This window comes from Phasianus colchicus, chromosome 2 (genome assembly GCF_987193195.1).
Source record: "Phasianus colchicus chromosome 2, bPhaCol1.hap1.1, whole genome shotgun sequence".
Lineage (NCBI taxonomy): Eukaryota > Metazoa > Chordata > Aves > Galliformes > Phasianidae > Phasianus > Phasianus colchicus.
Genome location: NC_143437.1, coordinates 29897421 through 29913083, shown reverse-complemented (window position 1 = coordinate 29913083; position 15663 = coordinate 29897421). Strand labels below are relative to the sequence as shown.

The 15663-nt window shown below is 47.5% G+C and overlaps 1 protein-coding gene across 4 annotated transcripts in view; it reads right to left on the bottom strand.

Annotated features, from left to right (window-relative positions):
* MDGA1 (MAM domain containing glycosylphosphatidylinositol anchor 1) overlaps nt 1-15663 on the bottom strand; it is a 125017-nt gene that overhangs the window by 26212 nt on the left and 83142 nt on the right. For all 4 annotated transcript variants that reach the window (XM_090135213.1, XM_090135214.1, XM_090135212.1 and 1 more), the window contains one exon: nt 15175-15326. In XM_090135213.1, coding sequence (XP_089991339.1) covers nt 15175-15326 — 152 coding nt within the window. The remainder of the gene's footprint in view (nt 1-15174; nt 15327-15663) is intronic.

Here is a 15663-nt window from a genome sequence, read left to right as displayed (position 1 = left end):
TAATAAAGCCTTCGGCAGAGCTTTCTGTGGCCTCTCATTCACTGTCCCAGACACTAGCCTCCCCTTGATAAGATTCTCTAGGTTGACAAGTTTCATTGCAAAGAAATTCTCCTGATTGCTGGGCTCAGTGATCATCATGAATTCTGCAGTAACAGGACTGAAAGAGAGATGCAGGGAGGAAAGTTTTCAGCAAATCCATCAGTGTGGAGACTGTGGGGCAAGAGCGCAGAGTGAGGGTATGGCAGAAGCAGAGGCAGGGCAAGGGAGGGATGCATCAGAGCACCTGAGCAATGCAAGCACATGCAATTCTTCTGATCCCCACCTACCCTAACATACACGATTCTAAGCTTCAGCTGAGAAGTAATGGCTGCCACAGGAGAGTTCCCAATGCCAGAGCCCCATTCTTTTTCAGCATGGCCAGGACCCATCTCCTCAACTGAGCCAACCTACCCACAGGTTGTATGGAGCTCCCACACAAAGGGCAGGACTGGACCAGACCCTGCCATGGTACTGTGCTGAGTCCCCCACAGAGCTGTTGTTTTCACAGCCAACAACAAGCTTTGTAGCTGCCTTAAACAGATCAGGCCGCAACTTGCTTGAGGAACTGGCACCCTCCTCGTCCCCAGGTAAGAGGGGTCAGAGGACTGGGAAGGCTCCAGTGCCTTCCCCTATCCCTGTACCTCCCAGGGAATAGCCTCAGTGGGTAGAAACAGGGCAGTACCTCTGGGAATCAAGCATGAAGTCGGCTCTGGGCTGCTGTCAGGTTCCGTACACACACTCTGTCTGCATGCATGCATGCAAGCTGGGTGCAGGTCCAATTGGCATGCCTGCTGCTCAGCCCTTCCATCTGCCAGCCTGCAGCACGACTGTTATGCCAAGAGTGGAACCAGATCCTGGTGGCAGTGATCTCACCTGGGATCATTAGCACCAGACCATCATTTACTGGGAAGGAGAGGAGGAGGCACAAGCCATAGGCAGGGGATTGGGGGTGGCACTGCCTCTGGCATGGGGCTTTTTGGGAAGTAGAGCTTGGCCAGGGGGCTGGTGGCAGCTCCTCCTTACAGGCTGCCTCAGAGCCTGGGCAATGGGAAGGTAGCCAGCAAACAGAAGGGGGTCAGGAGCCATTTCCCTTGTCTAGACATAACCTTTAGAAGAGAAACAAAATGGAGAATCGAAGAGAAGCCTGAAGGTGAGGTTCAGACAGTGCAAATTCCACCTCATCTGAGAGCTGTGTGGAATTTGGGTATCTAAAGCCTCTGGGAATAACGTGAAATTACGTATTCTTCCACATCATCTAAGTCAGGACAAGAAATCAGCCTCCAGTCCAGACTGCAAAACTCCTGATGTGCCAGTCAAGTCTATCCACAGGGGCATGTCAGCTTAACCAAATAAATACTTGGATGCTATCTCAGTTTGTCTATAAATAAGAAAAGAATAACAGCTGTCCCTATGGACCACAGTTGTCCCTATGGACCACAACTGTCCTGCTTCTAGGTGGAACTTGTATCACTAGGCAATGGGCAAGGCACAGCGAGTACCCTGGACATACTTCCTCGTGCAGCATAGGTAGAAAGTTTTGTGAAGGCTGAGGAAGAGAGAGAACAGACTGGAGTTCAGCACAGTTTAGAAGGTGTGACATGAGTGCAAGGGAGAACAAGGCCTGGCTCCAGCCAGCTGCTCACCCTGTGAGTGCACAGCTGCTGTGGGCTTGCAGTGATGAGTACAAGTCCAGCAGACAGCAAAATTAGAGCCAACGTCTGGCTCTGCCTTGCTCTCTCCAAGCATCCTTTGCCTTCCCGGCTGCCAGTAGCAGCTTTGTGCAGAGCTGCACGCATCAGTACAGCAGGAACTCGTTTTTAATCCTTTGCTCCTGTCTCCTGCTGCTGCCTTTATGCTCTTCTCCCATGCTACCCCAGTACCTTCTCCCCTCTACCTCCTCTTCAGCCTTCTCCTTCCTTCTGATCATGCTAGCATGGTCCTCCAGCGTAATACTGCTGCGGTGCAGTTCCTAAAGCAGAGGCAGGCACAGAGGACAGTGAAACACTGGCCACCTTATTCAAGATGCTGAAGCCTCCATGGAGAATCTCAGGCACTAAGCTCATTTATCACCAGGCTCAGGATGCTGCCAGTGGTCCCAGAACAAGAGCACAGAGCAATGCGCAGTCTCATTCTGCTTTCACCTCCTTCCATTTCAAATAATGAGAGGCAGGGAATGGGAATAGAAACAAACAAACAAACTCACACTATTGCTACCAGATGGCTTTGGATATCACACAGGATGCAGAGGTGGGAATGCTCTTGCAGAATGGTTTTTCTAGAAAGACTTTACAAAGGACAAAAACACCCCAGGTGGGATGTATATATCCACATGCACAGTAGGCAAGCTGTCCCTTTTCTCTGTCACTTGTAAGCAATATTAGTGACCAAGAGAGAGAACCATAAAGTCTCCCAGCACTACAAACTAGGTCTGCCCTTTCTCATTCCTCACCATCACACCCTGTTGGCAGGTCTTGTCCACCCAGTCCCACACCTTATTGCGTAAAATGGTTTGTGGTCCGCGCAGAGTGCTTGTGCCAGTGTGACCAGCCTCAGCTGGCTTGTGGCCCAGGAAGACACAGCCTCAGATAGAAGAGCCACACTACCTCTCACCACGTTTCATTCCCAGCTGGGATGCTGTCTCCACAAAAGGGACCAATGTATGACACCAACACGTCCAAGCTTTTTGTGTGTTAGATGTGAAAAGGATGCTGTTTGCAGGCTGAATTATGTTGAAAGCAGGCATATATCAGCTATCAGATATAATAAAGCCAAAGCCTATTAACAAACACATCTGTCAATATTTACTGTTGCAGTGCTGCATAGCAACCTGCACCAGGGATTCAAAAGACCACAATAACCTGTGTGTGCTGGGACTCAGCGTGACCTGAGCAACCATGCACAGGCTCTCACAACCAGCTGCACACTGCACAGCTACATGCTTAAGGGAAAAAGTGAAATCAGAATGAAAACCTGTTTCAGTACTGAGCCTCAGGAATCAGTGCAAACACCAGCTAGAAAATATTATATTAAAGCCCCACAGATTCTCCAGCAAGCTGATCAGAGCAAAGGAACCACTTGGTGGGCATCCTGCTTCCCAGCATTGCTATTCACTCCTGCTGCTGTCTCCCCTTATTTGTCCCATTTCAACAACAACTCTGCTCGGCACCAAGCATTAGCTCTGCTCTCCAGCATCTTCTCTAAAAATTCCTTCTACATGTATTTACTCTCTCTCTCCCTTTTTCACTCTGCCTCACTCCAATTGCAGCCAAGCCACCCAGTTTATCTTCTGGCATAGACACATCCCAGTTTAGCATGGTCCAGTGGTCAGGTGAAGGTGACAGCAGCAGAAGGGCACTTTTCCTCTGACAGGTAATACTACTCAGAAGTGAAACAACTTTCCATTTTTATCAATTCAGACTGTTTGCCAGGAGTTTTGAGCACAATATATAGCACTGTCCTAGGGGGCTGCAGGCATCATCTCATGCTGAATTTCCCCTGTGGCTTAGACTGCCATGAATGAAACCAATCTAAATGCAGCTAAGATAGAGCTACCCCATTCCAAAGGGGCTGTTGCTTGAAGGAACCAGGACCTCAACAATCACACCACTGCCCTCAACATGAAGAAACTGGCAGCATCTGTAGCCTTAAACTGGTGACATCCAGGAAAGATGTACCCAAACACCCAATCCTTGGGACTGGAAGGTGCTGAGCTTTGTTATGGCACCAGTGGCAAATTCTTGAATGAATGTGAGGCTCTGCAATGCAAATCACCTTGCCATCACAGTAGGCACCAAGCACAGCTGACCCCTGCCACAGGGCTTCCACTGATTTCTGCTGGTGCCAGGATTGAGCTGTTCACACTACTTGTAGTTTTGCTGAGGTTTCTTAGGCATTTAATCCTCCACTGGCTGCTACTGGAGAATGAGTCCAGAAGATGACTGAAAATAAGATGATAGCAACTTCTTTGGGGGAAAATTAAAAAATGCTCAGAAAGAGAGGCAAGAGGAAGGTGGGGATACGGAATTTTAAGAACATCTCCTAAACATATGAAGCTGCAGTATTTTCCATTGACCTTTCTCTCCCACTTCTCCCCATCCTCTTTCTTGTACACAGCAGTGGACTGAGATTCTGGTCCTTGATGTCACCTTGGGTCCACAGGACAGAGCAGAGGAAGATGGGTTTTTCTTTGATGTCACACCTGGACACCACAGATTCGATTCTTGTTCTCTGTATTTTTGGGACAGGCATAAAACCCCTCTGCACACTGGAAACAACCTGCTATCTACCAGGAGTTTAGAACAGAGACAGCACGACTGCCTCCAGGGACAAATCAGGAGAGGTACAGCTTTGCCTCACAGATCCCAGTCCCTTGACACCGCAGGGGCTATTTCTGCTCATTTGTTTTATGGATGTATCATATCTCATCTTAAAAGTCATTCCCATTTGGCCTGCTCCTCCCACTGGACAGCTGTTCTGGAACCTAACCACCCTAATGTTCTCATTTCCAGCCTGAATTTATTCACAAGCAGCTTGCACCCACTTGATCTCATGCCAGTATTATCCTTTAACTTTTCCCTCCCTGCTGCTTGACCCCCCATTGTTTTTATAGATAGCAATCACATCCCCTTCAGCCTTTGCTTTGCTAGGCTAAGCAAGCTGAGCATTCTGTGCCTCCTCATGTAACACACTATCACTTTCCCTATTTATTTCATAATCCTTTCCTGCATGATCTCACTTGCTGGAGTTGGCATACAGGATGTAGCAGGTCCTCTCCACCTTCCCTGGAAGTACTTCAGGCTTCACTTAAGAGTACATTTGCCCTTTCTCACACCTACCTCTTACCAGCAGCTCCCTGAAGTCAACTTTTTCACCCACATCATGCCTCCAGTCCGGTCATTTCCCTCTTACGAGCTCCTAGCTTGTAGCAGATTCCTCTGTCAGCACTCCCTGTACTCACGACCTTTCATTAGTACTGCTGCATTTCATCCTACTTGACCCACTGAAGCAGTTTTCAGTCCTTGGGATCTTCTTTACAGTATCCCTATCCTTCACTGTAATGGCATTGTCTTCTCAATTCAGCAGCACACCCACAGAATCATTATTTAGAGGAAATACCTCTAAGATCATCTCGTCCAACCACCAGCCCACCCCCACCATGCCCACTGACCGTGTCCCTCAGTCCCACATCCACACGGCTCTTGAACACCTCCAGGGATGGTGACTGCACCACCTCCCCGGGCAGCCCGTGCCACTGCCTCATTACTCTTTCTGAGAAGAATCCTCCTGAGAGGGGATTCTGATCTGATCACAAGTTGTCAGGCCTCGATAAAGGTGCCTTTCCACTCAGCAGTGTAGCTGCTATCTGCAAAAGCCATTTGGATAAGTTTTGGGTAGCAAAGAAATTTGCCTTGGATATGAAGACAGACAGTAGTTGGGACATTTCTCTATAATTTCTCATCAAACTTCCTGTGCCTGTCAGATTGAATTGCAACATGTTCCTGGGTTTATACTTTATCATCACCTTGAATGGAAATGATGTCAAACATTAACTGCATCAATTAAAGCACTAGGTGGATTCATTTCCTTTTCCTTGTTTGATGACCACTGCTTATTAGGGGTTTTCAGAGCAAATAATCACATCGGAAACATAAAATTGTCATCTGCCAGACAAGCAAACCAGCAAACTGAAATTCATGCCTGCATTGTTCATCAATCAAGCACATTTGTTCAGATCCTGAGGTTAAGCAAGCATGAGCGGTCAAAGCAAATCCATTATTCAGTCTAAATGAGGAGTCCTGGAAGGTTTTCCTCTTCAATTGTCCATAGCAGGAGGCTCCCTTTTTGGGATGAGACATCCCCATCTCTAAAGAGAGAAACAACTGTGACCTTCAGTAGCTACAGAGGACAGCTGGAGCCAGGAGAGCGCCTCTCTCTCACACACACATGCAATCAGCTGCCCATCCTCATTAGGTACCGAGAGCAGCAGTTTACAGCTTCCTAGAGAAGCCAAATTGGTGCTGTCATGAATTACTGTAAGTGCTTGTTCCACACTCTTCAATAATGTCTTTCATTAGGGGCTGATCAGAAAGCAATATGTATTTTATTAGCATATGTTCCCTGGTCTTAGAACAGATCTAATCTTCACTCTGTCAGGGAGACAGTCAAGCAAAAGCCTTAACTGAGGCACAGCATGACTGGCAACTTCATGAGCCACGGCTTAGTGGGGTACTGCAATGCTGCGCGTCCTGTGGAGGAAGCGCCCAGCAGTAGAGAAGGAAAGGAGAAAAACAGAACCTGAATTTGGTGATGGGTAGGAAGGAAAGGAGAGCCAGGTACTTCCCCCCAGTCTGTGTGAGGAGTCTGTGTTGGTGTCACTGTGGTTTGTACTGAGTTAGATGGGCTATATGTATGTCTAGCTATGCTTATTTCTCTCCTACTGTCTTCATAGCCATACCTTCAATCCTGAAGGCACACGGATCCTTCTGTTTAGAATGGAGCTCTACACTGCTGCTGCAAGATCCTATCTGCACTCTTCTATGCAATGCAGAGTTTGGAATCACCTCTTTGTCTGCATGATGGGCATAAAATCAGAAAAGGACAACATTCCTCATACTGCTTCCTCCTTCCCAGAGCAACGCTTCCCATGAATTTTGAACCCACGTATGAAAACTGGCACGACTCAGAACCTTTCTGGATCCAACTTTATACCCTTCCTAAGCTTGGTGAGTGCAGGTGCCTCTTCCCATCTCCTTGCACCAGATCCAATGTTCAGCAAGACCAACATATGTGTTAGTGCACCATTCTGGCTCAAGAAGAAAATGTAGTCCAGCTCTGCACAGCCCACATTTTCCAGCTTCAGTTTGCTTGAGCTCTGAATCATTTTGTCTAAAATATGATTGAAACTTGGTAAATGAGACTGTGCCACCAACAGAAATTGTCACCTCCTAGGCCCCTTTCCTCAGGCTCCTTTTAGACTCTGGCAGAGTATGCAGTTAGGGCAGCTTTACCTTTAAAAACGACAGTTGATAAAGGATAGGGCTCACTGGAATTCCTTGGTTTGTGTGGGTCTCTGGACTTCCCAGTCTGGTACACGTAGTGAAGATCTCTATCACCCAAGAGTCTAAGGGCCATCTCTGAATCCACCTCACTTGCAGTCCTACTTCTAAAAAAGAAGGGACAGACAGCACAGCATGTACAGGGAGAGCCATAAAATCCTTCCTATTTCTCCATGCTGCCTGTGCTGGCAGCAAGACTGCATAAGCTTCATTCTTTTATGAAACAGTCAAAACATCTTCCTAGAGCCTACTCCTGCCCATTTGTCACCAGCTACAGGAGAGACTATGTCTTCCTTCTAAATCCTTCCTCCTTCATACACATGTTCTGGAAGCAAGAGCAAGGGAAACAAAACCAAAAAAGGAAACAGAAACAAAAGAATGAAAAGGAAAATAGAGAGGGGGGAATGGAAAGGGAAGAAGATTAACAAAGAAAAGACTCACTCCAAAAGCAGTAGCAGGAACTTGGATCTGACTACTGAAAACAACAGATGAGCAGAGTAAAAGGCAGGAAGCTACATCACAGCCCATCGATACGGAATCTCAGAAAGACTCAATAACTGACATGTACCCCTTGAAGCCACTGGAGAAGTGTGGATAAGAGATGCACATAAAGAACTCACTTTTATCTTTGAGACCTGGCAAGCATTTTTCATCCTGTGCTCAGCTTTGTAAAACACAAGCCAACAGCCTGCTGGATACGAACAAGCACAAGGGTGTGAAAACAACATCTCAAGCCTGCAGGGCTGATATGAGGGGTATATTGGTTGGGGGAATGTGATTATCTCTTCTCTCACATTCGCCTTACTCTGAATGAGCACTGAACGGTGGTGTTAGGAGCTAGAGATAGATGAGATTTTCTTACTGGATGTGTTTTAAGAGCATATGAGCCTTTCTAGCAAGATTATTTGTACTGCTTTTCTCGGGCACTGTGACTATTCCAAGCATAGCTAAGAGTGCGAAAACTGTTTATAATTATTCCCTTGTACTAGGGAAGCTAAACAATATCCTACTTTCTCTCTATCTCAGTCAAATGCTTGAATTGCATTAAGAGTAGTGTTTATGAAAATTGAATGTTAAGGTGTAATCTCATCCTTCTAAAGGGTGAGCCATGTTGTAAAGCCTTCAGCTATCCTGTTTTGGGCAGGTTACTTTACTTGGGATAACCAGAGAAGAGAAATGATAGCAAGAGTCTGAAGCATGATTAACCTGCCACTCTTCATATTGCTAATTTTCTCAATTAACTGATTGCAACTGATATCTGGACCAAGGATAAACAGCTCAAGAAAACCATGAACCATACTGAGGAGGAATGTGTGAATGCAGTAAGACAGAGTTAGTCAGGCTAATTCATTAGTTAGGCATCGTTTGCTAAAATCCTGTAGGCTAAGGGACGTCTCGATAACAGAACTGGAAGATACTAGGCAGTCCTAGGGGAAACCTCATCCCACTGCTCTGGGCAATTCCTCTGAACTCGCCTGACCCATTTGTGCTAGTTACACCCTGCAAGAACCACTCAGATCTTTGGCTGAAAAGCTAACAACACTCGTGGCCGGGCAGACACTTCTACCTGCAGCAAGCAAGGGTCAGGAGGAAACATGCTTCATTTGCATCCAGTGGAAATTCTACTGTCACTGACTTCGTCAATAAAGAATACATACAGAAAATCAGGAAAAAGCTCTTCAGTTCCCACCCCCACCAAACATCCATCTGGTCTGGAACCTTCTTTGCAGCACAGACAGAGAAGACCTTGCCTTAGTAGCTGGTCTCATGGACACACTATCTCCCCATGGTGTATTGCTGGGGACAGAAAGAGAGTTGGCTCAACCTGCTGTAGGCTGCAGGGACGGATGCTTAGTCCCATTTTCAGGCAGGAGGAAGCACAGCTGAAGCAGGATCCTGCCCTCTCTGCTCCCAGATGCCTGTCGTACAGTTACTGCTTTACCCCCTAAGCCCTCCCCAACAATCTAATTAAGCTTCAAGCAGAGCTCGTTCATCAAACGCTATTGATCAACTTTCACCAGCACGTGGCTGCCACTCAATCCCACCACACATCCCAAACCTCTCCCTCTCACAGCCTGTAAAGGCAGCATTACCTCTCCCTCCCCTTGCTTTCTCTGGCTTTGCATCTTAATGACTGTTTGATCCATCTGCTAAACACACCTCCCAGACACACTTGTTCTGTATCCCTTTCCACTCCCCTCAGGGCTGTTCTGCACAGCATCACACACGCCACTAGCATAACTGAAGGCAACTGACATGAGAGCATGTATGCAATCTGCCTATTCCTCCTGCCGGAACAAAAGTTGAAAAAAACCCTGCATCAGATGGGGAGAGAGGAGAGTTTGAGCCTCCTCCTGCTACAGAGGACAGCTCAGCAGGTAGGTGGAATTGTGCTGATTTGACTTTGTCCCATATGACAGCAGCCTGTGATCAGACATCAAACTGGCAGCCAGGGCAGGCAAAAAAGAAAAGAGGACTACAGAAGCTTTCCAGCAGGCATGACTTATAAGCCATCCCACAACAGAAGATCTGCTTTGAAATTCAGTCCTGCACAAACACTGCAAGGCCAAGTCATTGCAGTTCACAGTCCTAACACCAGTGAGATGGGACCAGCACAACCCGTATCAAGTGACATGATTAACAGAAAAGGGATGTGCTCTGTGTCCCACCCCACAAGTCTTTTGATCCGTGCAGCATCTCACAAGCAGCCAGCGGCACCATCTGCTGCGTCATGAGAAGCCACACTCCTCTCCCTCAAGCTGAGACTGCCATGCTGTAGCAGGGAGGAGGAAAGAAAAAGGGGCTGACGTCCCTTTTCCACATTACCTGTCTGTGCCCCTGTCCATGCACTGCAAGCCCTTCTCATCCTCCAGGTGACACCAGGTGAGTGCTGCACAGGTCACAATTTATGCAGAGCAGTATGGGACCCTTCCCAGTTTGCAAACCACAATTCCATCCTTTATTCTTCTCATCTTCTAGAATGAAAAGGAACCACAAGGACCGCCTGAGGAGCAATTTAGCTCAGCTGTCCTGAAATCTCACTGCATCACCTCTGATTGCGTCCCCCAACTGAAAACTCCCCCTTAGCACTAGTGGGGGGACATGCAGGATAGGCCATGAAGACCGTGGGAGCACAGGGCACAGCAGGCCTCAGGATGCAGGCTGTGGGCACAGGCCTATTCGCAGCCCCATCTTCTGTGGTTACCGTGGTGATGGCAGCATTGCCCAGACTGTGCAATTCCCGGGAGCTGGCAAAACGCTAGCCCATTTGTTTGTAAAATGAGTTCGGTCACCCCTGCCTGCTTTACGCAGAGTTTCCTTCCTCTGTAGCCCTCAGGCAATCCCCCGAGGTGCCGGCTGCTCTGTCTCTCAAGCAGCTTCACCTGAAGCCATGGCTGCATCAGCAGAAGATGAGGGTTTTCATTCCCGTCCCACAGCACAGGGCTGGGCTGCCACAAGGAGTGCATTTGCCATCTTCAGAACCTTTCCTGACTTGGGGCTTATAATGCAGATAAAGCAATTCTCTACGTGCTATATTTTTCTCCAGGCACTGGAGACAGGAAGAGACAGCCTTTTGGTCTGCCCCACATTGGATGTTCTTGTGTTCTCATGAACACAAGACAGGAAGGATGACCTTGCTCTGGAAGCTTGTTCTACCCTAGCTGCACACACTAGTGGTTTATAAGATCACAGTGTTGCTCGCAGGCACTGGAAGATCCATCTAGGTTCATTAGGTTGGGTCCCGATATGCCAAGAGCCATGCACCCGTGTTCATCAAGCTGTGGTGGTTCATGAACAGGTCAAGACAGTGGTGTGGGCTAACTATTCTGATATAGAGATTGATGTAGGAGAATACAGTCAGGCATATAACTCACTTCTCCATTCTAAGTCACACCATCCCTGCTTGGTGCATGAGGAAGGAGTGTGAGGATGCCCTGTCCCACTCTATGTGGCCCTGGAGAGGTGTGCAGCTCTGTGTGCTCTCCTCTCAAGAGCAGAGCAAATGAATAACGCAGAGGCAGAAAGGAAGCGATATGGATCCACAGACGGTGGGCCTCGGTGTAAAAACTCTCCCACTGGGTTGCGATGGCCGTCAGTGGAGTTATCCTTCTGCTCTAATCACAATCATTAAATCCCTGCTAAAGTCCCTGTCCTCTGTGTGTCCAAACAGCTCTGTTATCTGCCACCTCCCCGCACGGTGAGCCGGCTCCCCACGGCCGCGGCTCTCATTAACGCTGCTCTGGCTGGCTGATGAGGCGAGTGGCAGCCGGCTCTGCAGCCCAGATGAGGTTTGTAGACAGCAGGGGATGTTTATCCAACATGGGGGGGATGAAAGTACAAACAAAGAGAGGCCGCACAATTACTCAGGCATCGCACAGGGCCACTCTCATTAAAGACAGTCTCCCTGACAGGAATTAATCTGAAATGACAACTCAGTGAGCTAAATTAGCAAATGGGTCTGGGGCTTGGCCTGGTGCAAATTGTGGGGCCCTGTCTGCCAGGTGGGGCTGGGTCTGCTCTGCCGAGGGGAAGGCAGGAAGGCGTGAAGCTGGGCCTGCTCTGCCTGAGTCCACGTACCAGAAGGCACGGAGGCAATGGCAGCCTCGAGTCTCCTTGAGGGGTACAACAAAGATTACACTCCCCTTCTGCACCAATACCTTCTCCTTCCTCTTTCTCCTGCAGCCTCAGGTCACAGATGGGTTCCAACTCATTACGTGCACAGTAATTCTGCCACTATCCTCTGCAACCGTAACCACCAGCCCAGCTCAGATCTTTCCTCCAGGATGCGACCTGCTTGCAATATTAGATGGCTTCTCATTTCTCTTTAATGTTAGAGCAGAGCACTGGGAAGGGATAAAATACACAGAGAGAAATAAGCAACTTAAAAGGCTTTTTATTTTTTAAGCAAAGATCTGGCTCGGGGAGGCTGCTTTGAATCCCCAAGCAATGAAAAACATTTTTAGTTGGAGCACAGTGCCTCAGTGCCTTTCTATACTGCGAGAGCACACAAAAGAAAAAAGCTGACCAAATGAACACTCCAAAGCCTGCTGGATCTGCCCAGAACCAAATGACCTAAGGCTGCAAACTCATTAAGATCACTGGCTGCAGTGAGGTAAGACGATTGGCGTTTAGGTCAGTCGCCTTGGAGCAAGAAAGGGAAAACCTCCCAAACCTCCAAAATAGACATCAGTGAAGCTCCCCACTGAATTAGTACTCAGTGCAATGCTGCTGCCTAGCCCACCTGGCTGACACGCTCCAGGAAGTAACAGCCTGTTTGCAAAGACAAAGGCTTTACAAGAAATTTGCTCTACAATGCTAGTATATGTGCTTTGCCTGGGTCAGTGACTCCAAGCTGTCAGGCTGTTTATTGGGTTTTAATTTAAGGTTAATTCTTATTCTACTGGAACTGGTACGTCTGCTGTGCTATTCAGCCTCTGCTGCAGGGCTGGGAACAATCAGCTTCTACGGAAATGCACCTGCCTGTCTTGCTGGGAGCCCATGCATTGCTTAGGAAAACAAATTCCCCCAGGCTGTTTGCAATCCCCGCAGGAATTCCCAACCAGCCCTCGGAAGCCATCGAAGGGGGAGAACTGGAAGAGCCATAGCACCAGCCAATTAATAAGCAGCACTTTTACCCTCACTCAGCCCCATTTTCAGCAGCTGCAGCAAGTAAATTGGATTCAAGGGTTCCCAGGTGCTTTGAAAAGCATCCTTCTACTTAGGGATCTTCACATTACATATGCTAAGAGCTCTTCAAGCAAACTGGGGAGAGCAAGAGGAAAACCAGCAAAGCATGTTACAACCAGCGGACATTCCAGCTGGTTGCCTTTTGGACTCCACCTAAACAAAAACAGCCCCTCACCATCCAGCAGACACTGAGGTGGCATGCTGTCCTGCTTACATTTGTCCTTACAATGCTGAAGAGCATTTGGCCGTGGAGGCTGGGGAGCTCCCAGGGCTGGAAGAGGTAGGCTGGCTGACTGGGTAAGCTCTCATCCGTTTGATGCTGGCAATAAATCAATCATGACTGACCACATGTAAAGCCTGTTGTGTTTTTTTTTTTAAATTTGAGGAGAATATCCCACTTCAACACCAGCTCTCTAGGAGGGCTTTTGTGCCACCTCAACTGAAGTCTGGAAGCCAGTGCATCCTGTGAAGAGGGTACCCAGGCAACCATTGGCTCTTCATTCAGTCAGGCAAATCCCCTTTCTTAAGAGCTCTTCAAACGCCAACGCTTTTAAGCTTTTGAGCTTTTTACAGTTATATTCATTAACGTCACCATGTTCTGCAGTTTGACAATTGATCAGCAGGACACAAAGCTCAGCTCACACGCCCCGGTATGGGGAAGAACGTGACGAAGGAGCAAAGACTGCAGGACATGGAAGAGGGGTACGGTGCAGGGGAAAGAGGAGAAGAGCAGAAGGACCCACAAGAGTGCTATAAAAGTCTAATGGCGATGTCACAAGGAAAACATCAGAGAAAACAGCAGTACAGCAGAGAACTCAGTGAAACCTCAGCACATGGAGGTGTGGAGACCTCACCATATGATGCAAGTGGCTTTGCAGGAGGAGGGCCAGGCAATACTGGTAAGATCCTTTCCAGACTTTCCTCCTTGTGCTCAACAGAATGGGAACAATGCTCCCCTGCTGCCTCCTTGCTCCTCCTTGTTATTCAGACCTGGGCCACTAAGGTGGGACCTGTAGAGATATCTAAGAGCCTGATCATACATCACATTGGGATACAACAGGGTCATGGTACAATGACTCCTCCAAAACACACCTCTTACCAGTCAGTACTATGTAGTGATGCTGCACAAGAAACATTAGCAGCAGTAACCAATGGGATATGGAAAAAAAAACAGAAGGTTAGGCTTTCACAGGCACTCAGCTTCCTTTACATCAGAACTTAAAGCAGAAATATGGCTTTTCTTTCACTTAAACCCTTTTGCTAGAAGCACAACAAGGACAAGAACCAAGACTACTTTTAGACACTGTGCAAAAGGAAAAAAAACTCAACATCACTGGAGAAAGATAAAAATCACAAATTAGTTTGTGGAGTTGCAGTGCTGGTAATAGCAAAACTTGGCTAACAGGGAAGGGGTACTGTGACAAACTGCTTTCATTATTAGAGGCTCCCCTGTGTCCTGTATTATTATTAAGCACTGACAATGCGTTCTGCGCTGCATGAGGAACAAACAAAGGCTGTCCCACCCCAGAGAGCTTACAAGCAAACGGAGACATAAAACTGAAGCCTACTGTGCAGAACTAGAGGAGAGAGAAACTTGGATCGTTTAAATTATTTTATTTCCTATCTGCAGTAAACAAACTTCTCCTTATAAAACACATTTGCTTCCAAGCTACCACTGAGTGGCAAGAAATACCAATTTTAAGCATCCCCATTTTTAAAATGTGTTGAATGCAGGCAGTTTGCTGAGCTTGGATGAAATTATCTGGCAATCCTTACTGGTTAATGTGCTCTTCAAAAATATCAGACTTTTACTCGCCCTCCTCCAACCAGCGCAACCTTCAGATTTTCCTCAGTTCTCCTCTCAGCCCGATTTCCATACTCTGGTGTGATTTCTCTTCAGATTCAGCAAGCCTTGAAACACACTTCTCTTTCCCTGCAGAGTTTATGTAGTCCCAATAGCTTCATTACTGTGACAGTATGAAAGCCCTTTTGCAACACAAACAGACACTGACTTTCCTGCAGTTCCTGCCTGGAGAGCTCTTCAGCTTATTCCCTTTATTTCACATGAGTGTTGAGGGTAGAAGCCTACTTACTTGAATCTTTGGCCTATGAAATCTCTAAAATCTACTAATGACTGTGGACTTTTGTTCATATTAACCTCCCTTCAGAATACTGAGCACTAGCAATCTGATGGGAGGCAGCAATGCTCTGAAAGCTCCCAACTGTACCCAGCACCTAACTTAATGAACACCGAGCTGTGTACTCAGCCCATGTCACCGATTCAGCCAGGAAGGCACAAGACCAACTACAGCTCTTAATCATCAGGGAGACATTGATGTAACTGCCCCAAGATCCTCTCCTCAAAAGCATGAACCAGGGAAGCAGACCTTACCTGCCTGACTTCCAGGCGATACTTGAGGATAGGATCCACAGCATCAGGTTCCTTCTGTGTCCACTGCAAGATGTAAGAGTAATTCTTGGATTGCTTCTGGCTCAGGGTGGGGTTTGGAGTGTCATAGTAAAACTCTGGGCTGTAAGCTTTTGCTGAAGAAAAAAACAAAAAGGAGGAAAGTAAAGAGTGGGATGGAAGGGGAATATAAATTACAAAGATATCTGGTGAGTGAAAGAGCTCTTCTCACCCAACTTATCATCTGCCTTTGGCATGAGAGATTCCTTCAATATTCCAGCTGCTGTTGCACTGACATGTTAAACAGTTCATGGCATCTTTTTTCTGTGGTCTGCTTCTGCTTTCACAGCCTAACCTACTGGGAGGGTTCACAGACCTGCAGCACCAGTGGGGCATGACTGACACCAGAAAAGGTGGAAACAGCTTCGGTTCTCCAGCTGGAACCAGCTCTAAATCTTTTGTGTCTCGCTTTTT